The sequence below is a fragment of the Salmo salar genome, chromosome ssa09 (assembly GCF_905237065.1).
Source record: "Salmo salar chromosome ssa09, Ssal_v3.1, whole genome shotgun sequence".
In the NCBI taxonomy this organism is placed as follows: domain Eukaryota; kingdom Metazoa; phylum Chordata; class Actinopteri; order Salmoniformes; family Salmonidae; genus Salmo; species Salmo salar.
The window spans coordinates 70,071,414-70,094,745 of record NC_059450.1 but is presented as its reverse complement, the minus strand read 5'-3'; the positions used below and the strand labels follow the sequence as shown (position 1 = coordinate 70,094,745).

The following is a 23,332-nucleotide window of genomic DNA, read 5'->3' as shown; positions in this document are numbered from 1 at the left end:
GGGAGGGATGGAACGAGGGATGATGGATGGATGAAAATAGGGAGGGAGGGAGGGAGGGAGGGAGGGAGGGAGGGAGGGAGGGAGGGAGGGAGGGAGGGGGAGGGAGGGAGGGAGGGAGAGAGAGAGGGAAGGAAGGAAGGAAGGAAGGAAGGAAGGAAGGAAGGAAGGAATGAGGGAGGGAGGGAGGGAGGAGGAGAGGGAGGGAGGGAGGGAGGGAGGGAGGGAGGGAGGGAGGGAGGGAGGGAGGGAGGGAGGGAGGGAGGGAGGGATGGATCAATAAATCAATAGATAACAATTTGGAGGACACTAACGTGAACAGATGGATGTATACAGATAGACATGAGTGTTTTTGTCTGGTATGTTGGTCATTTGGGATTGGTTGGTTGTAATGGTTGTACAGTCAGTCCTGTTGGGAGAGCAGCCTGAGCAGGGTGTGTCTTTATATGTGTGTGTCCTCTCCAAGCCTGCCCTGAGTCCTGAGCTGCAGGTGGACAAAAGTGAACAGCGACAGATGGCTGGGAAAACAGCACTTAATGATTACTGTTTGAATTAAAAGGAAATTAAGGGATTTTATGATAATTTTATCCAGATTTGGTTAATTCCCCCCATGCAGCTCAGTCACACCCTTATACCACATTTGGACGGTCGCCAACCTTTTTAACCAACGTCCTCCCGTTACCCTCTGCCCTTTCACCTCATCCGCCAGCCATCCCCATTTAACCCCCACAATCCCTGATACACACACACACACACACACACACACACACACACACACACACACACACACACACACACACACAGCACTGTACCCTGGTATTGTAAATGTGTGTTTATCTTGACCTCTGTGAGCCTAGAGATCAGACTGTGTAAGCCTCTCTCTCTCATGGACGTGGCCTGTCCAGGGCTCTCTTAGTCCCAGCAGAAAGAACAAGCTGTCTGCTACTGTATCTATGTCATAAAGCTGTGTGCGGCCAGGCCCACGCTGTTGCCCTGGCCCCACGGCCCCACGCTGTTGCCCTGGCCCCACGGCCCCATGCTGCTGCCCTGGCCCCACAGCCCCACGCTGATCAGCCCTCTTCTCCTCCAACCCAACTCCCACTTCAGAGACAACACACCAGTCTATGGCGGATTTAGGATTACACACGCAGAGATTATCTTCCCCTTTCTTTTTGTTTGCTTGTTAAGGGTGATACAGATACTGGGATTACCCACTTCAATCCCAGACAAGGATGCCATTTTTATTTTCAGACGGACAGTCTTGAAACCCTATGAGGTTTATAGTGCTATTATTTTAACATGCAGTGTTTTTTTTTTATCATTGATTAGCCGGCTAGGAAGTAACCTCTCTGCTGCTTATGATAAACTATTTTCTTCCTGCTGTTGTGCTTGTCTTTTGTGGTCCCTTGGCTGTGGCACTGGATTCAGTTCGCTAGCTTAGTCCAGTACAGTGACAGAGCAGAAATAGTCCCCACTGTGGCCCTCAGGCTCCGTCTCTCCACTACCTTACAGACGGCTTGTTCACTGGGACCTATGTCTGTGGGGGATGAATAGACCTCTTAAAGGCCTGGGTGTCTCCCCACAGTCTATGGTGCTGTGGCACACTGTGCATATCTAAAACACACACACACATACTTCTAAAAGCATGTAAAGGGAGCTGCTGCTACCTTAAACCTTTTGGTTTAGGTCTGATAAGAACATTTCTGCCCTGTATTTTTATGATAAACAGGAAATGCCTAAATGTGTGCAGTACATGAAAGACGTGCACACACAAGCACTGTCGCGAGCATCTGTTCATCCATATGCAGGTTACAAGCCATGATTGTGCTGAGTGAGGGACGTTTGTGCCGAGTGAGGGACGTTTGTGCCGAGTGAGGGACGTTTGTGCCGAGTGAGGGACGTCACAGCTCGTCAGAGCCATAAAACTATACTGCAGATCTGAGGAAGAGGTCACGTCTACAGTATGTAGCTTTTACACTGGATCTTAAGTGGCGTTTGCGTGATAAGAGAAGTCACCGAGTGAAAATAAAATAACGAAGCTCTGGAACGATAACGAGACAAACTGGGGTTTAGCAGCTTGCATGTTGGATAATGAATGATGCCAATCAAAGGGAGTGAGGCTTAAATACACACACATACACCTCTAATTGTATGTCTGTGTATTTATATACCATGGCCCAGCATCAAAGGATTTATAACTCGAGCTGTGTAATAAATTGTGTGGTTCTTTTCTCTCAGGCTGTGACCTGTTATATTGGCGTGTTGCACCGTGCGTGCACCTCCTGTGTGAAAGAAGTGCCAGGTAGGAATACAAGAGCCGTGTACGTAAGGGAAAAACTTTTTCAAAACTTCTCTCAAGTGAACCTTCGATGCCGTCACTAAGGTGGAGAGACACTACGGAAATAAATGAACGAACGAGAGTCTGTGCCACGAAAGCAATCAGCCTGTAGCTGCAACGACCCCTTGACGCGTTTTAAGTAGTTAGGTCATTTGTAATATCACAGGCCATAGGCTGCCACATCACGCAGCCAAAACATGGAGAATGCATGTGTGCTCATCGTGTGGTGGAAGAAGATTAGAATCAAAGGGGATCAATAGGAGTCACTCCACATCAAAAAGCCCCAAGAATCTGGTTATGTGTGAATACTGGAGGGAGACAGTGAGGGGAGGCAGGGGGATGTGGAGGTAGTCAGGGACCAGTAGCTCCTTTCTGCTGGACTTCAGGCAGCCTTGGTCCCCTAGCTGCCACAGCAGCATCATCCCCTTACCCCCACAGCTCAATCAGATCAATAGAGAGAACAGCCAGTGGTCCAGCATTCCAGACTTATCAGGAGAGTCCATTACGCTCTGTGTCCAGTCCAGTCTACTGGTGCTATGTCCTGCTCCTCCTCTGTCTTCTTCTCTACTGAGAGCTGCTAGTCTTTCCGTAACATTTAACTGAGAATTACATTCACATCAGATCCTTGCGAGGGGACGTTTTCTAAGAAGAAATGATGTTGATAACTGCCGCCGTGACAGGCATTTCCTTGCAGTGCCCTCTGCTGCACTCTGTTTTGACTGGTGCCCCCTCCACAGGACCAGAACATCTCCTCTGATACAACATGCATGAGATGTTGAGAAATGAACGCCAGCCACTAGGGGGCGTAATGGAGCCTGAACAGACGGATTGTCTTCCTAAGAGATTTATTTCTGATCAAATCCAGGAATGGAAAAGTTTTTGTGTCTTACTGACCCTATAGACCAGCCATATTCAACAGGAGGACCGCGGTCCGGATCCAGACCCAGAATGAGGTCAATACGGGCCACGGGTCACAATTTCTTTATGAACTCAGTCAGATCTCAACCCCTGGTATTATATGAATACACATAAGACACGACAAAATGTTTAGAATTGCAGGAAATTTGCTTTAAAGGGTAACTCTCAACTCCGATTTCAGCCTTGTCCAACCTCATCAACAACAAAAAAATGCTTTCAAGTGAGAGGTTGTGGGTGGGGGGGAATTGCTCATAGATATTCATTTTGGATGTGGTTAAACATATTAGATCCCAACACCTTATCACTAAAGCATAGTTACCAGAATTCCACTGTCATGCTCTGATAATAAAATGATGTGCATCGCGAGCATATACGTCTCACATTGGTAAGGCGCCGAGTTCCTGCCATCTATTGCCACTTGCAGTGTAAGTTGGAATCCCCCGTGCAAAAAAAAAACGTTGAAGTGTGGATTTACATTTATTGCGGTATTGTGTTGGGAAGAAAAGTGCAATCATCATCTTGAAAATGAATATTAGGGTCTCAATTCAATCCAACCTGCACTGCAGTATTTACGCAGTAGCTCTTTTTTTGACAGATTGGTCGTGGGTACTGTATAAAAATCTACAACAGGTATGCGTTCACTTTTCAGAATTAGAAGTTTGTGGGCACGGGATGAATATTGTCAATTAAGGATTTGAGAGACAAAATATATAACTAGCCCATGTGGGATTAGAATTCGTAACCATTGAACTATGAGCCAACTTTTCTTAACGGACTGCACCACAATTCACTCATAGCCATTAGGAAAAAATACGAGTTGACCACCGTTGTCATTTATTTCTTGTTACGAAGGGAGTGTACATCTAGAAGGGAGTGTATTTCATACCGAACCCCTCGCTTGAGATGATGTAAACATCATGATGTCAATGATAGAGTTGAACTACTAGGGGCAAAAAGAGCTAGATTTACTTTTGCAACGAACTGTCGAAATGAAGACCAGAATTGACGTGTTTCAGAATAACTAATAACTTAAACATCTGGACTTCCCTGGAAGAAATCGCAGTGCTAGAGGCGTTACTACAGACCCGGGTTCATTCCCATAGGACGGCGCACAATTGGCCCAGCGTCGTCTGCGTTATGGGAGGCCATCAAAACATAGATGTGGTGTTGGATGCCAGACTTCAAGTTGTCATTTCCAGCGATCTAGAACAGGTAGTGAAAGTAGCGGACAGGACGAGGTGATTGTGATATCCTAGGTGATGGCCCAATGGTCCCAACACACACACAGTTTGTTCAAATGGAGTCTAACACAGGAAGCAGGCAATAATAACACCACTGGTCTGTTTTCCCCGCTCCTCATTCTCAGTCCTCACACCTACTGTAGCCATCATCCACCCATCCCCAGCGAGACACACACAACGACTGTTCCCATGGCATTCACTTACTGGCTCCTAGCTGCCACACACACACACTGAGGTAATGTTGTATCTCTTCCTCTATCTTTGCAGGCGAACCCTCCCCCCGTCATCGTCAACGCAGACTCACTGGATGCAGGCCCTTATGTAAGTATCTATTCTGTTGTCTCTCTGTGTGGATGGAGTATCTATTCTGTTGTCTCTCTGTGTGGATGGAGTATATATTCTGTTGTCTCTCTTTGTGGATGGAATATATATTATGTTGTCTCTCTGTGTGGATGGAGTGTCTATTCTTTTGCCGGTCTGTGTGGATGGAGTATATATTCTGTTGTCTCTCTGTGTGGATGGAGTATATATTCTGTTGTCTCTCTGTGTGGATGGAGTATCTATTCTGTTGTCTCTCTGTGTGGATGGAGTATATATTCTGTTGTCTCTCTGTGTGGATGGAGTATCTATTCTGTTGTCTCTCTGTGTGGATGGAGTATATATTCTTTTGCCGGTCTGTGTGGATGGAGTATATATTCTGTTGTCTCTCTGTGTGGATGGAGTATATATTCTGTTGTCTCTCTGTGTGGATGGAGTATCTATTCTGTTGTCTCTCTGTGTGGATGGAGTATATATTCTGTTGTCTCTCTGTGTGGATGGAGTATCTATTCTGTTGTCTCTCTGTGTGGATGGAGTATATATTCTGTTGTCTCTCTGTGTGGATGGAGTATATATTCTGTTGTCTCTCTGTGTGGATGGAGTATATATTCTGTTGTCTCTCTGTGTGGATGGAGTATATATTCTGTTGTCTCTCTGTGTGGATGGAGTATATATTCTGTGGTCGCTCTGTGTGGATGGAGTATATATTCTGTGGTCTCTCTGTGTGGATGGAGTATATATTCTGTTGTCTCTCTGTGTGGATGGAGTATATATTCTGTTGTCTCTCTGTGTGGATGGAGTATATATTCTGTTGTCTCTCTGTGTGGATGGAGTATATATTCTGTTGTCTCTCTGTGTGGATGGAGTATATATTCTGTGGTCTCTCTGTGTGGATGGAGTATATATTCTGTGGTCTCTCTGTGTGGATGGAGTATATATTCTGTTGTCTCTCTGTGTGGATGGAGTATATATTCTGTTGTCTCTCTGTGTGGATGGAGTATATATTCTGTTTTTCTCTCTTTGTAAATGGATGTGTCTCACAGTTGCAGCATCCTGCTGTGTTCACCATGTGGATCTATTTCATGATTTCTATTGACACTGTCCCTACAGCATGAATATGATGCAGTTATGCATTTAGTATGATAATGCAACATATTTAAATATCATATTTTTGTGTTCATTGTAAAAATATGGATATAATAGCCCAAACCAGCAATGCTATGTTTTATGTACAGGTACAGGGCCTTCAGAAAGTATTCACACCCCTTGACCTTTTCCACGTTGTGTTGTGTTACAGCCTGAATTTAAAATTGATTAATTTGAGATTGTTTTGTCTATGGCCGACACACAATACCCCATAATGTCAAAGTGGAATTATGTTTGTTGAAATGTTTACAAATTTGTTAAAAGTTGAAATGTCTTGAGTTAATAATTTTTCAACCCCTTTGTTATGGCAAGCCTAAATAAGTTCCGGATTTCACCATGAGGCCAGTGGTGACTTTAAAACAGTGACAGAGTTTAATGGCTGTGATAGGAGAAAACTGTGGATCAACAACATATAAAGTGTAATGTTTAGGGCAAATCCAATACAACACAATACTACTACCACTCTTCATATTTTCAAGTATATGGTATCAAACACATAGAAACCATGTTTGATGAGTTTGATAGCGTTCTATTTGTTCCGTTCCAGCCATTACTATGAGCCCGTCCTCCTCAATTACGGTGCCACCAACCTCCTGTGACAGAGCTTGATGAATGTGTCAGTATCGGTTATTGTGTGTTGATGGGTGAGAGAAAAAAACATTATTTAATTCATTTTGAATTCAGGCTGTAACACAACAAAATGTGGAATAAGTCAAGGGGTATGAATACTTTCTGAAGGCACTGTAACAGCCATAATAAAGGAAACACCAACATAAAGAGTCTTAATAGGGCATTGGGCCACAACGACACAGAACTGCTTCAATGCAGCTTGGCATAGATTCTACAAGTGTCTGGGACTCTATTTGAGGGATGCGACACTAATCTTCCACAAGAAATTCCATCATTTGATGTTTTGTTGGTGGTGGTGGTGGAAAACCCCGTCTCAGGCGCCGCTCCAGAATCTCCCATAAGTGTTCAATTGGGTTGAGATCTGGTGACTGAGACACACACACACACACACACACACACACACACACACACACACACACACACACACACACACACACACACACACACACACACACACACACACATCCTTTAAACCCCCTATGCTCCTTTGAGACCCCTCTTTCAAAGTCACTGAGATCTCTTCTAGCCATGGTAGGCAAAATAATGGCCTGCCCAGGATTTTTATACATGAACCTAAGCATGATGGGATGTTAATTGCTTAATTAACTCAGGAATCACACCTGTGTGGAAGCACCTGCTTTCAATATACTTTGTATCCCTCATTTACGCAAGTGTTTCCTTTATTTTGGCAGTTACCTGTATGTCTGTGTTCAAGTCTATGGTAATTAAAAATGATTATACTGAGATGAAAGATCACAGTCAATGTTCTTTTATCCTTTTCTGTTTTATATTATTTGTACGGTGTTTTCATGTGGGATGATGATGATGATGAAGATGGTGATGTAAATTACATGTATGTGTTCTGTGTTGACAGGTAAATGGCAGTGATGGGATGTATAAATATGACGAGATCATCTTGGAAAGGGTGAGGTTCACTAAAACATTTATAACCACTTATTATGTTCACGTCTTGTGATCAGATGTGTTCTTTTCAAAGCCTTTTGTTAAACACATCAGCTTTTCCCGCTAGATGGCAGTAAGCAGCTCTCTTTGGCTTGAAGGTTTCTCAGTACAATAAATGTTGCATATACACTGAACAAAAATATAATCGCAACATGTAAAGTGTTGGTCCCATGTTCCATGAGCTGAAATAAAAGATCCCAGAAATGTTCCATACGCACAAAAAGCTTATTTGTGTCAAATGTTGTACACAAATTAGTTGACATTCCTATTAGTGAGCATTTCTCCTTTGCCAAGATAATCCATCCACCTGACAGGTGTGGTATATCAAGAAGCTGATTAAACAGCATGATCATTACACAGGTGCACCTTGTGCTGGGGACAATAAAAGGCCACTTTAAAATGTGCAGTTTTGTCACACAACACAATGCCACATATGTCTCAAGTTTTGAGGGAGCGTGCAATTGGCACTCTGACTGCAGGAATGTCCACCAGAGCTGTTGCCAGAGAATTGAATGTTCATTTCTCTACCATCATCTGCCTTCAATGTCATTTTAGAGAATTTGGCAGTACGTTCAACCGGCCTCATAACCACAGACCACGTGTAACAACGGGGGGTGCTGATGAGTATTTCTGTCTGTAATAAACCCTTTTGTGGGGAAAAACGAATTCTGATTGGCTGAGCCTGGCTCCTCAGTGGGTGGGCCTGGCTGGCTAGTGGGTAGGCTTATGCCTTCCAAGGCCCACCCATGGCTGAACCCCTGCCCAGTCATGTGAAATCCATAGATTATGGCCTAATGAATTCATTTCAATTGACTGATTTCCTTAAACTGTAACTCAGTAAAAACTTTTAAATTGTTACATGTTGCATTTATATTTTTGTTCAGTATAATATATTATAGAAAACCAAAGCAAATGATTTCTCTATCACATATGACATTTTGAATATCTTACATATAGTAATTCTATACGTAGGAGTGATAAAGATTATGACGTCAGTATACATCAGTCTTTGGAACAGCGGCGTCATCGTCAGACCCCTATATGCCTCACACTGCATCTTTAAGCAGCACACATATTAAATATTTCTTACGTCCTCTCCCCATACACACACACTCTCAGAAGCACTGACAGTTGCACTTGTCAGTGGCAGAGTTCAGCCAATAAGTGGAGGGCAGACATCCTGTATATTCCTACTCTCGTTATTCCACCCACAGATAGATGCAGGGCTGTTTTCTCCATCTCCCCCTCTGAGTGGCATTTCTGCATGCAGAGGCTTAAATAAACTAGATCAAATCACACTTTAAAAGGACTGTGGGTGGGTAACAGTTGATGGTCGGGCCCAGTGCACTCCTTTAGGATTGGGAGAAGCGCACTGGGAGGCCTCAGCCTCCCTCTGTCCTAATTGGTTGCGACCGTTGCTCATTAATTATAGAAAAGAATAAAGTGAAGTCTTTTCTCAGCTGTCTTGTTTGGAGCCTGTCTCTGCAGCTGTCAGATAGAACAGCATGCCTAGCCCCACTGGATCCAAATGGGTGCTTTGTCATGCTGAGGGAGAGGTGGGGGGGAGGGGGGGGGGCATAGATATATGGAGAGAAGAAAGGAAAGTTGTGTGCCAAGTCTTTAGAGAAATGAAACTTCCCTGACTCTCATCTTCTCTTCCACTTATGAATCCGTCCGTAAGAAAAAAAAACATTAGACCCACACCATTTGGACTGCTTTGTCTTACATTTAGAATAAAGTGACCTGATCTCAGTATGTATACTGAACAAAAATATAAACGCAACATGCAACACTTTCAAAGATTTCACTGAGTTACAGTTCATATAAGAAAATCAGTCAATTGAAATGAATTCATTAGGCCCTAATCAATGGATTTCACATGACTGGGCAGGGGTTCAGCCATGGGTGGGCCTTGGAAGGCATAAGCCTACCCACTAGGCAGCCAGGCCCACCCACTGAGGAGCCAGGCCCAACCAATCAGAATGAGTTTCTGCCAACAAAAGGGCTTTATTACAGAAGAAATTCTCCTCAGCTCATGAAACATGGGACCAACACTTCTGATGTTGTGTTTATATTTGTGTTCAGTATAGTATAAAGCACACTGAATGGGAGGAAAATGCACACACATGTATGAGAAAGTGCCGTGGTCATCAACAATGTTGAATTCCCCTGAGCGGTCTGCATAGATCTCATGTTCCCCTGAGCGGTCTGCATAGATCTCATGTTCCCCTGAGCGGTCTGCATAGATCTCATGTTCCCCTGAGCGGTCTGCATAGATCTCATGTTTCCCTGAGCGGTCTGCATAGATCTCATGTTCCCCTGAGCGGTCTGCATAGAGCTCATGTTCCCCTGAGCGGTCTGCATAGATCTCATGTTCCCCTGAGCGGTCTGCATAGATCTCATGTTCCCCTGAGGGGTCTGCATAGAGCTCATGTTCCCCTGAGCGGTCTGCATAGAGCTCATGTTCCCCTGAACGGTCTGCATAGATCTCATGTTCCCCTGAGCGGTCTGCATAGAGCTCATGTTCCCCTGAGCGGTCTGCAAAGATCTCATGTTCCCCTGAGCAGTCTGCATAGATCTCATGTTCCCCTGAGAGGTCTGCATAGATCTCATGTTCCCCTGAGCGGTCTGCATAGATCTCATGTTCCCCTGAGAGGTCTGCAAAGATCTCATGTTCCCCTGAGGTCTGCAAAGATCTCATGTTCCCCTGAGCGGTCTGCATAGATCTCATGTTCCCCTGAGAGGTCTGCATAGATCTCATGTTCCCCTGAGAGGTCTGCATAGATCTCATGTTCCCCTGAGAGGTCTGCATAGATCTCATGTTCCCCTGAGCGGTCTGAATAGATCTCATGTTCCCCTGAGCGGTCTGAATAGATCTCATGTTCCCCTGAGCGGTCTGAATAGAGCTCATGTTCCCCTGAGACTCCTATACCATTAAGAAGCCCCTTATCCCACTGACCTTGAGTCCACACTCCTAGAGTGGGACGCAACCCATCACTTATGCAGTAGAGCTGTGTCTGCGTGTGAACGTGTGCACGGCTGAATGCTCATGTGCGTGTTTGTGTGTGTGTGTGTCTATTGTGTCTCTCTACTGTATGTGTAATCGAGTCAAATCAAGCTCTATTTACACAGCACATTTCAGACATGGAACGCAGCGCAATGTTCTTCACAGGAAAAAAAAATGAATAAAAAACAATGAAAGTAGGAGCTGAAATATTTACTACACAACAAACAAAAGATAAAAAAGAAGATCCCTGCCTCATAACCCTTCTGCAGGGTAACTCTGGCCTGGGCTTCAGCATCGCTGGAGGGATGGACAATCCACACATCCCAGATGACCCAGGGATCTTCATCACCAAGATCATCCCTGGAGGAGCTGCAGCTATGGATGGCAGGCTGGGGTGAGTTAGTCCCCTTCTCTCTTTCCTTCTCTCTCTTTTTCTCTCTCTCTCTGTCACTCTACCATGTCCCGCCTGGCAGCCAGAGCTCTGTGTGTGTGTGTGTGTATGTGTGTGTGTGTGTGTCTCTACAGCTCTCTGCCACCGGGCTCTGTTTGTGTTTCCACTAAGTTATGATTCACTGGGAAACCAAAGCCTAGAAAAATGTATATGATATTGAGTGCTTTTGGTGTGGGGCTGGTGTGTGTGTGTGTGTGTGTGTGTGTGTGTGTGTGTGTGTGTGTGTGTGTGTGTGTGTGTGTGTGTGTGTGTGTGTGTGTGTGTGTGCGCACGCATTTTTGACTTCATTCAGTCCATATTGTAGAGCCTGTGGATTGACTGGGCGTACATGTATTTGATTCAGTCCATATTGTAGAGCCTGTGGATTGACTGGGGGTACAGGTTTTTGATTCAGTCCATATTGTAGAGCCTGTGGATTGACTGGGCGTACATGTATTTGATTCAGTCCATATTGTAGAGCCTGTGGATTGACTGGGGGTACAGGTTTTTGATTCAGTCCATATTGTAGAGCCTGTGGATTGACTGGGGATGCATGTATTTGATTCAGTCCGTATTGTAGAGCCTGTGGATTGACTAGGGTTGCATGTATAGCATGCATGTGTTTTAACAGTACTAGCAACATTGTCAAATATGAACTTTGTTTCCCCTCGTCTCCCCAGGGTGAATGACTGTGTGCTGCGTGTGAACGAGGTGGATGTGTCTGAGGTGGTCCACAGCCGGGCGGTGGAGGCCCTGAAAGAGGCTGGCCCTGTGGTCAGGCTGCTGGTCAGGAGAAGACAGGCCCCTCCTGAGACCATCCTGGAGATCAACCTGCTCAAGGGGCCCAAAGGTCAGCGATATACACTATATACAAGAATGAATCCTCATTGTGAGGGACAGGATTTTCTAGGCCCCTATAACTTAACTAAACCCCTGTTTCCTTGGGAAATTCCAATTCAACTCTGAAATTGGAACATAAATTGAGATTATTTCCGAGAACCTGAATTTAAGTTACTATTCTTCACTTAGCTGTCTAAAAGGAAGTGGAATTGACCCCAACCCCTAGAGATCAGCCTGTGAACCAGTACTGACTGTCCTCTGTGTGCTTCTCACCCCCAGGCCTTGGCTTCAGCATCGCTGGGGGGATCGGCAACCAGCACATCCCTGGAGACAACAGCATCTACATCACAAAGATCATTGAGGGCGGGGCCGCGCAGAAAGACGGACGGCTGCAGACCGGAGACCGCCTGCTAGCTGTAAGAACACATCTACTCTGGTCCTTCCTTCATTAACTGATGTAGCGGAGGTGGTTTGTCTTAAGCTCAGCAGCCTAACACAGTCTTGTTCCATACACAGTCAATCACACAGATACTGAGCTCTGATGGATGCCCAAGGACACTCTTGATTCTCTTACTGTAATGTTATGATGTACTGTATTGTCCCCGAGGAGAAACTTGACTCGTCAAGTATGCTGCTGCTTCCACATAAGTACATAGAATCAATTGTGACTAGGGGGCAGTTCCACATGATGAAGGCCTACAGTTTATATCTGTTCAGCCTGCGTATAGACACCCTGTAGCCTCCTCGATGGCATCAGCTAGAACTCTGGTATCCTGGAAAATGTCCTGGAGGTCATGCCTATTATCTACCCTGCTGTCTTGGTCATTCTCAAGGTTTAGGCTTTGAGCTGTTAGGTTAGCAAACCATGTGAAAATGCCATCGTGTAGGGTTGACTTAATGGAGGATTTATAGAAGAGGAGATGATCTTCTGGTTGACTCCATAGATCCTGAGTCCACGCAGGAAGTGCAAGCGCTGTTGGAGGCCGCTGCCATCGCTCTGCTCCCTGCCGGTGTAGCAGCTCCTCTGGCACGTCACTCAGCAGGCCGCCCGGGGATTGATCTCCATAGTCCCGTAGTGCTAGGAGCTCCTTCCTGGTGTATGTCCATGAAGCTCGATCACCCTGTGCCAGGTGCGGCGTCGTAGCAGTAGAACATTGCGTGATGCTGAAAATAATCAGCTATGTTAGTAGTAGTCCAGGAATCCTTGCCAGTCACTCGTGCGTTAAATGCAAAATAGTGCGCATTACTTTACCCAGTTTGTGACAAAACAAACAAACAAACAACGTTTGGCAGCAGCAGCACTCGTGTCCATGGCCACTTGCAGAGCAGCACCAGAGTTCTTTTTTATGTGATCTTTACTCTCCATCCCCACCTACATTCATACCCTGCACACATCAGGACACTGATCTACATTCATACCCTGCACACATCAGGACACTGATCTACATTCATACCCTGCAAACATCAGGACACTGATCTACATTCATACCCTGCACACATCAGGACACTGATCTACATTCATACCCTGCACACATCAGGACACTGATCTACATTCATACCCTGCACACATCAGGACACTGATCTACATTCATACCCTGCACACATCAGGACACTGATCTACATTCATACCCTGCACACATCAGGACACTGATCTACATTCATACCCTGCACACATCAGGACACTGATCTACATTCATACCCTGCACACATCAGGACACTGATCTACATTCACACCCTGCGCACATCAGGACACTGATCTACATTCATACCCTGCACACATCAGGACACTGATCTACACTCATACCCTGCACACATGCCTCTATGTGCCCTTCCCTGGCCGTTTCTCAAGAGAGCCAGGCAACACTCTTCAGCGTTTATGGCCATGTGTGTGACTGATACGGTGCTGCAGACCGGGCTCAAACTTCCCGGCTGCTCACCGGGCATATTCTATTCCACACTGGCAGAAGATAAATTGGACCGCCTGCCAGGCTGAATGATTGACAACGCTGTTTGAAGAATATGAGATGTGTTTAAGGCTGTTTTACATAAAAACAAAGTAATTAAGGCACTACAACCTTTGTGGGGGGAGAGCTGTGCGGACGGCCGTATTGATCATTTGTGCTGTTTGATTAAAGTGTTTTCCCAAATCCATGATTTTATCTGTAGACACAATGATGCAGACGTGGTGGCTCCCGGAGTAAACAATCTCTATTATAATATAAAGCAGCTCTCTTCAAAACCTTTGACATATTTTCAAATCATATCCAATGTTATTTGTCACATGCCCCGAATACAGGTGACTTTACCGTGAAATACTTACTAACGAGCCCTTTCCCTACAATGCAGAGTTAAAATGTACGAAAATTAGCAAATAAAAATCTAAAATAGTAACACAATAAAAACTATACGGAATCTATATACAAGGAGTACCGGTACCGAGTCAGTCGGGTTGGAGCACGTAAGATGTGGACCATCTCCGTCGGCGCCATCTAATGCTCGCATATCACACGTTGTATCTTAGTAGGACACAGTAACAGTAGTGTATGATTGATTTGGGTGTGGCTCAGGCAAACTAAGAGAGGTAGCTATAAGCCTCGGTGTTGTGGACCTGAGGATTTCCCTGTGGTCTGTGTGCTCCAGGTGAACAACATCATCCTGCAGGACGTGCGTCACGAGGAAGCGGTGGCGGCGCTGAAGAACACTTCTGACATGGTCTACCTCAAGGTGGCCAAGCCCGGACCCGTGCACCTCAACGACATGTACGCCCCTCCGGACTACTCCAGCAGTACGTACCTTCTTCTGCTAGCAACTGTAGTCCACTGTAGCTCAAACATAAACACTCCCACTCTCCTACCCTCATACTGCTTATAATGCATCCAACTACACTTTTATATCCCAGGCCTTGCCTCAATGGTACCAGCACACACTTTTTGTTAATATTTTTTTTTATGTTTGTACTTTTTACCCCTTTTTCTCCCCAATTTCGTGATATCTAACTGGTAGTTCCAGTCTTGCCCCATCGCTGCAACACTCGGGAGAGGCGAAGGTCGAGAGCCATGCGTCCTCCGAAACACGACCCTGCCAAGCCGCACTGCTTCTTGACACAATGCCCACTTAACCCGGAAGCCAGCCGCACCAACGTGTCGGAGGAAACAATGTACACCTGGCGACCGTGTCAGCGTGCATACGCCCGGCCCGCCACAGGAGTCGCAAGAGCGCGACGGGACAAGGACATCCCGGCCAGGCCAAACCCGGACGACGCTGGGCCAATTGTCCACCGCCTCATGGGTCTCCCAGTCGCGGACGGCTGCGACACAGCCTGGTATCGAACTCATTGCCGCTAGCACTGCGATGCAGTACCTTAGATCGCGGTGCCACTCGGGAGGCCCACAGTTTATTTTAATGGAAGACCACAGGAACCCTGCTGTAATAACACTGGCTCTCTATTCACACCGCTCATTATCATTTCATACCTCAACCTCAAAAACAAACCCCGGCAACAGTTGTGTGAAGAATGCTCTGTTGATTAGCATTAACTCTAGGTGTACATCATTGTCCCTGTAACAGGGATGATTATAGATTATCTTAGTGAGTGGTAGAGCTGCTTCAGTGTGTTCTCCGCAGCGCAGCTGTGCCCAGACTCCTACATGGTGAGCACACACTGCTGCCCACTGAAACAGCTCTGTCTGTCTGTCTCTCTCTCCCACTGAGTGGGGAGGCTTTCTCACATCCCACATGCCTGCTCAGGAGAACCCACGGCCTGGGGCTCTTGCCAGCCACACACATCGATTTACAGAAGAGCCACACACAAACACACACACACACCTGTACTTGACTATATGTAATTATTACAGGTATACTATATGGCACCAAACAATATGCATGTCAACCAGTGGTTTATTATCAAAGGGCCTGTACAGTAGGACTGTGCATTAAAACAAACAAAATATTTAATTTAAATTTAAATATAATTTAAATATATTGTGTCCGTAAAATGTATGTAGTATGTATGAGCTGGAAGTAGAAGCCTAAGTGTTGTTATCCATTAGTTTACTCCAATTAGTGGAGGGGTGGTAGGGTTAGGGGAAAATAATAAAGGAAAATACATAAAAAAATTATATATATATATATATACTGCTCAAAAAAATAAAGGGAACACTTAAACAACACATCCTAGATCTGAATGAAAGAAATAATCTTATTTAATACTTTTTTCTTTACATAGTTGAATGTGCTGACAACAAAATCACACAAAAATAATCAATGGAAATCCAATTTATCAACCCATTGAGGTCTGGATTTGGAGTCACACTCAAAATTAAAGTGGAAAACCACACTACAGGCTGATCCAACTTTGATGTAATGTCCTTAAAACAAGTCAAAATGAGGCTCGGTAGTGTGTGTGGCCTCCACATGCCTGTATGACCTCCCTACAACGCCTGGGCATGCTCCTGATGAGGTGGCGGTTGGTCTCCTGAGGGATCTCCTCCCAGACCTGGACTAAAGCATCCGCCAACTCCTGGACAGTCTGTGGTGCAACGTGGTGTTGGTGGATGGAGCGAGACATGATGTCCCAGATGTGCTCAATTGGATTCAGGTCTGGGGAACGGGCGGGCCAGTCCATAGCATCAATGCCTTCCTCTTGCAGGAACTGCTGACACACTCCAGCCACATGAGGTCTAGCATTGTCATGCATTAGGAGGAACCCAGGGCCAACCGCACCAGCATATGGTCTCACAAGGGGTCTGAGGATCTCATCTCGGTACCTAATGGCAGTCAGGCTACCTCTGGCGAGCACATGGAGGGCTATGCGGCCCCCCAAAGATATGCCACCGCACACCATGACTGACCCACCGCCAAACCGGTCATGCTGGAGGATGTTGCAGGCAGCAGAACGTTCTCCACGGCGTCTCCAGACTCTGTCACGTGCTCAGTGTGAACCTGCTTTCATCTGTGAAGAGCACAGGGCGCCAGTGGCGAATTTGCCAATCTTGGTGTTCTCTGGCAAATGCCAAACGTCCTGCACGGTGTTGGGCTGTAAGCACAACCCCCACCTGTGGACGTCGGGCCCTCATACCACCCTCATGGAGTCTGTTTCTGACCGTTTGAGCAGACACATGCACATTTGTGGCCTGCTGGAGGTCATTTTGCTGGGCTCTGGCAGTGCTTCTCCTGCTCCTCCTTGCACAAAGGCGGAGGTAGTTGCTGGGTTGTTGCCCTCCTACGGCCTCCTCCACGTCTCCTGATGTACTGGCCTGTCTCCTGGTAGCGCCTCCGTGCTCTGGACACTACGCTGACAGACACAGCAAACCTTCTTGCCACAGCTCGCATTGATGTGCCATCCTGGATGAGCTGCACTACCTGAGCCACTTGTGTGGGTTGTAGACTACCACTAGAGTGAAAGCACCTCCAGCATTCAAAAGTGACCAAAACATCAGCCAGGAAGCATAGGAACTGAGAAGGGGTCTGTGGTCCCCACCTGCAGAACCACTCCTTTATTGGGGGTGTCTTGCTAATTGCCTATAATTTCCACCTGTTGTCTATTCCATTTGCACAACAGCATGTGAAATTTATTTTCAATCAGTGTTGCTTCCTAAGTGGACAGTTTGATTTCACAGAAGTGTGATTGACTTGGAGTTACATTGTGTTGTTTAAGTGTTCCCTTTATTTTTTTGAGCAGTATATATATATATATATATATATATATATATATATATATATATATAGTAGCAGTCAAAAGTTTGGACACACCTACTATTTCAAGGGTAGTTCTTCATTTTTACTATTTTCTACATTGTAGAATAATAGTGAAGACATCAAAACTATGAAATAACACATATGGAATCATGTAGTAACCAAAAAGTGTGAAACAAATCAAAATATATTTTATATTTGAGATTCTTCAAAGTAGCCACCCTTTGCCTTGATGTCAGATTTGTACACTCTTGGCATTCTTTCAACCAGCTTCACCTGGACTGCTTTTCCAACAGTCTTGAAGGAGTTCCCACATATGCTGAGCACTTGTTGGCTGCTTTTCCTTCACTCTGCTGTCCAACTCGTTTATTCTAAATAAATCACTTACAGTGTCACCAGCAAAGCACCCCCACACCATCACACCTGCTCCTTCATGATTCACGGTGGGAACCACACATGCGGAGATCATCCGTTCACCAATTCTGCGTCTCACAAAGACACGGCAGTTGGAACCATAAATGTCATATTTGAACTCATCAGATCAAAAGATAGATTTCCACCGGTCTAATGTCCATTGCTCGTGTTTCTTGGCCCAAGCATGTCTCTTCTTCTTATTGGTGTAATTTAGTAGTGGTTTCTTTGCAGCAATTCGACCATGAAGGCCTGATTCACGTAGTCTCCTCTGAACAGTTGATGTTGAGATGTGTCTGTTACTTGAACTATGTGAAGCATTTATTTGGGCTGCAATTTCTGAAGCTGGTAACTCTAATGAACTTATCCTCTGCAGCAGAGGTAACTCTGGGTCTTCCTTTCCGGTGGCGGTCCTCATGAGAGCCAGTTTCGTTATAGCACTTGATGGTTTTTGCGACTGCACTTGAAGAAACTTTCAAGTTCTTGAAATGTTCCGTATTGACTGACCTTCATGTCATAAAGTAATGATGGACTGTCATTTCTCTTTGCTTATTTGAGCTGTTCTTGCCGTAATATGGACATGGTCTTTTACCAAATAGGGATATCTTCTGTATACCACTCTTACCTTGTCACAACACAAATGATTGGCTCCAACGCGATAAAGGACAGACGTTCCGCTAGCGGAACCCCGTTCCGCCAGCGGAACCCCTAGCCAACAGCCAATGGCATCGCACGGCGCGAAACACAAAACCAACTAAAATACCACAATTCAATTTTCTCAAACAATCAACTATTTTACACCATTTTAAAGATAAGACTCTCGTTAATCTAACCACATTGTCCGATTTCAAAAAGGCTTTACAGCGAAAGCAAAACATTAGATTATGTCAGGAGAGTACATAGCCACAAATAATCACACAGCCATTTTCAAAGCAAGCATATATGTCACAAAAACCCAAACCACAGCTAAATGCAGCACTAACCTTTGATGATCTTCATCAGATGACACTCCTAGGACATTATGTTATACAATACATGCATGTTTTGTTCAATCAAGTTCATATTTATGTCAAAAACCAGCTTTTTACATTAACATGTGATGTTCAGAACTAGCATACCCACCGAAAACTTCCGGTGAATTTACTAAATTACTCATGATAAACGTTGACAAAATACATAACAATTATTTTAAGAATTATAGATACAGATCTCCTTTATGCAATCGCTATGTCCGATTTTAAAATAGCTTTTCGGCGAAAGCACATTTTGCAATATTCTGAGTACATAGCTCGGCCATCAAGGCTAGCTATTCAGACCCGCCAACGTCGGGCATCCTAAACTCAGAATTACTATTAGAAAAATTGGATTACCTTTGCTGTTCTTCGTCAGAATGCACTCCCAGGACTTCTACTTCAACAACAAATGTTGTTTTGGTTCCAAATAATCCATAGTTATATCCAAATACCTCCGTTTTGTTCGTGAGTTCGGGTCACTATCCGAAGTGTAACGCGCGAGCGCATTTCGTGACAAAAAAATTCAAAATATTCCATTACCGTACTTAGAAGCATGTCAAACGCTGTTTAAAATCAATTTTTATGCTATTTTTCTCGTAAAATAGCGATAATATTCCAACCGGGCAACTTTGTATTCATTCAAAGAGAGAAAGAAAAAAATGGCGAGTTCTCGTGACCACGCATCTCCAGTCTCACTGTCCCCAGGCTGACCACTTACAAACTCTGCTCCTATACTTTGCCCAGAGACAGCAGACACCCCATTCCACTTTCTGGCGGCTTTAGAGAGCCAATGGAAGCCTTACAAAGTGTCATGTAACAGCTCAGATGCTGTAATTTTGATAGAGATGCAACAGAAGGACAACAAATTGTCAGACAGGGCACTTCCTGCATGGAATCTTCTCAGGTTTTTGCCTGCCATATGAGTTCTGTTATACTCACAGACACCATTCAAACATTTTTAGAAACTTTAGAGTGTTTTCTATCCAAATCTACTAATTATATGCATATTCTAGTTTCTGGGCAGGAGTAGTAACCAGATTAAATCGGGTACGTTTTTTATCCGGCCGTGAAAATACTGCCCCCTATCCCAATTAAGAATAAACTTTTAACAAGGCATACCTGTTAATTGAAATGAATTCCACAATCTATTTTAAAATTAAATTTGATCCACCCCCTCAAAAAAAAGGACTGTGTACAGTGCATTCAGAAAGTATTCAGACCCCTTGACTTTTTCCACTTTCTGTTACATTACAGCCTTATTCTAAATGTGATTAAATTGTTTCCCTCATCAGTCTACATACAATAACCCATAAGGACAAAGCAAAAATTGGTTTTTAGAAATGTGTGCAAATTTATATACAGTATATATATAAAAAACGGAAATATTTCATTTATATAAGTATTCAGACCCTTTACTCAGTACGTTGTTGAAGCACCTTTGGCAGCGATTACAGCCTCGAATCTTCTTGGGTATGATGCTACAAGCGTGGCACACCTGTATTTGGGGTGTTTCTCCCATTCTTCACTGCAGATCCTCTCAAGCTCTGTCAGGTTGGATGGGGAGCGTCACGGCACAATTTTCAGGTATCTCCAGAGATGTTCGATCGGGTTCAAGTCCAGGCTTTGGCTGGGCTACTCAAGGACATTCAGAGACTTGTCCCGAAGCCACTGCTGCGTTGTCTTGGCTGTTAGCTTAGGGTCATTGTCCTGTTGGAAGGTGAACCTTCGCCCCAGTCTGAGGTCATGAGTGCTCTGGAGCAGGTTTTCATCAAGGATCTCTCTGTACTTTTCTCCATTAATCTTTCCCTCAATCCTGACTAGTCTCCCAGTAAATGCTGCCGAAAAAGAATTCCCACAGCATGATTCTTCCACCACCATGCTTCACGGTAGGAATGGTGCCAGGTTTCCTACAGATGTGACACTTGGCACTCAGGCCAAAGAGAATCTTGTGTCTTATGGTCTGAGAGTCTTTAGGTGCCTTTTGGCAAACTCCAAGTGGGCTGTCATATGCCTTTTACTGAGGAGGGGCTTCCGTCTGGCCCCTCTACCATAAAGGCCTGATTGGTGGAGTGCTGCAGAGATGGTTATCCTTCTGTAAGGTTCTCCCATCTCCACAGAGGAACTCTGGAGCTCTGTCAGAGTTACCATTGGGTTCTTGGTCACCTCCCTGACCAGGGCCTTTCTCCCTTGATTTCTCAGTTTGTCTGGGCGGCCAGCTCTAGGAAGAGTCAAACTTCTTCCATTTAAGAATGATGGAGGCCACTGTGTTCTTGGGGACCTTCAATGCTGCAGACATTTTTTGATACCCTTCCCCAGATCTGTGCCTCGACACAATCCCGTCGCTGAGCTCTATGGACAAATTCCTTCCTTATATAGACAGGTGTGTGCCTTTCTAAATCATGTTCCATCAATTTAATTTACCACAGGTGGACTCCAATCATGTTGTTGAAACATCTCAAGGATGATCAGTGGAAACAGGATGCACCTTAGCTCAATTTTGAGTCTCATAGCTAAGCGTCTGAATACTTTTGTAAATAAGGTTATTCTGTTTTTTAATTTTAATACATTTGCTAAAAAATTTTTTTTACCAAAACTGTTTTTGCTTTGTCGTTATGCGGTATTGTGTGTAGATTGATGAGGATTTTTTTTAAATACATTTTAGAAAAGGCTATAATGTAACAAAATGAGGAAACGGTCAACGGGTCTGAATACTTTCCGAATGCACAGTAGGTTGTTGTTTAGTATGTATGGTTGCCATGGTTTGGGCAAGCCCTTCATACTGACTTAAAGCAGCTCTGACAGTCTTGTCTACAGCAGGGGTGTCAAACTCATTCCATGGAGGGCCTAGTGTCTGCAGGTTTTTGTTTTTTCCTTTCAATTAAACCCAGACAACCAGGTGTGGGGAGTTCCTTACTAATTCGTGACCTTAATTCATCCATCAAGCACAACGGAGGAGCGAAAACCTGCAGACACTCGGCGCTCCGTGGAATGATATTGACACTTGTGTTCTACAGTATAGTCAGATGATCTACAGTTGATTTTTAAAGCCATGGGTTATAAGGACTGTAACACCCCGTGGGTTATAAGGACTGTAAGCCCCTCGTGGGTTATAAGTACTCTAGCCCCCCATGGGTTAAAAGGACTGTAGCCCCCTGTGGGTTATAACTACTGTAGCCCCCCATGGGTTATAAGTACTGTATCCCCGTGGGTTATAAGTAGTGTACCCCCCATAGGTTATAAGTACTGTACCCCCCCATAGGTTATAAGTACTGTAGCCCCCCATGGGTTATAAGTACTGTAGCCCCCCATGGGTTATAAGTACTGTAGCCCCCCATGGGTTATAAGTACTGTAGCCCCCCCATGGGTTATACCTACTGTAGCCCCCCCATGGGTTATAAGTACTGTAGCCCCCCCATGGGTTATACCTACTGTAGCCCCCCCATGGGTTGTAAGTACTGTAGCCCCCCATGGGTTATAAGTACTGTAGCCCCCTATGATGGAATGTAAATATGGGGACTCAGGTATAGACACTACCCACACTGACTAATCTAATGTAGAGAGAATACTGTATTTTATGGGCCATAAACAGGCATCGTCACATGTATGATAGTGGTATGAGTTGATCCCTCCTGGCAAGAGTGCTCCCAGGCCTTCAGCGGCCTTCAGTGGACCACTGTTTTAATCATCCCTCCTTTCCATCTACTGGTCTGGCCCTCCCCGCCCTCCCTCCAGCCTTCCCCACCATGGTGGACAACCACGTCAGCCACAACTCAGGCATAGCCTACATGGGAGCTATGGAGCCCAAGCCCGTCTACAGCCAGCCCCCCCAGGTCACGCCCTCCAGGTACTCCCCAGACCCCCGTCACATGCTGGGTGAGGAAGACTTCACCAGGTCAGTACCATTTTTGCATGTTTTCTTATTATCTCATTCTTGTACAGCACATTCATCTTTTTTACAGAAATATATCATGTAAAATTCACGCAAAAATGTATTATATTGTTTTCACCATGTGAATGTAGGTTTAATAGTATTTTTTACAATCTAGGGTTAGTCACTGTCTCATGACAAAACAGAGCCATCAGAGAGAGCAGTAAAAGGCTTTTTGTCATGAACTTTAGTATATTCCTTATTTGATTTTGGTGTGGTGACCATTGCTTTACCTGGCATTCCCCGGTGTTGGTGTTGTGGCTTTCTTTGGTGATAAGCACAGTGCCTTCAGAAAGTATTCAGACCCCTTGACTTTTTCCCCAAAAAAATTACAGGACAGCCTTATTCTAAAATGTATTTAAAAAAAATCTCAATCTACACACAATACCCCATAATGACAAAGTGAAACCTGTTTTTTTAGATTTGTTTGCAAATGTATTAAAAACAAAAAACAGAAG

General features: G+C 44.8%; 1 protein-coding gene across 8 annotated transcripts in view; it reads left to right on the top strand.

The window, feature by feature from the left end:
* The window catches only part of LOC106611741 (disks large homolog 3), a 134,428-nt gene that overhangs the window by 79,564 nt on the left and 31,532 nt on the right, over positions 1-23,332 (top strand). For 5 of the 8 annotated variants that reach the window (XM_014212268.2, XM_014212269.2, XM_014212271.2 and 2 more), the window contains 7 exons: positions 4,762-4,815; positions 7,463-7,513; positions 10,828-10,952; positions 11,669-11,838; positions 12,108-12,244; positions 14,469-14,613; positions 22,652-22,838. In XM_014212268.2, the coding sequence (XP_014067743.1) occupies positions 4,762-4,815; positions 7,463-7,513; positions 10,828-10,952; positions 11,669-11,838; positions 12,108-12,244; positions 14,469-14,613; positions 22,652-22,838 (869 nt within the window). The remainder of the gene's footprint in view (positions 1-4,761; positions 4,816-7,462; positions 7,514-10,827; positions 10,953-11,668; positions 11,839-12,107; positions 12,245-14,468; positions 14,614-22,651; positions 22,839-23,332) is intronic. The other 3 variants (XM_014212272.2, XM_014212267.2, XM_045723912.1) reach the window with 1 other exon arrangement.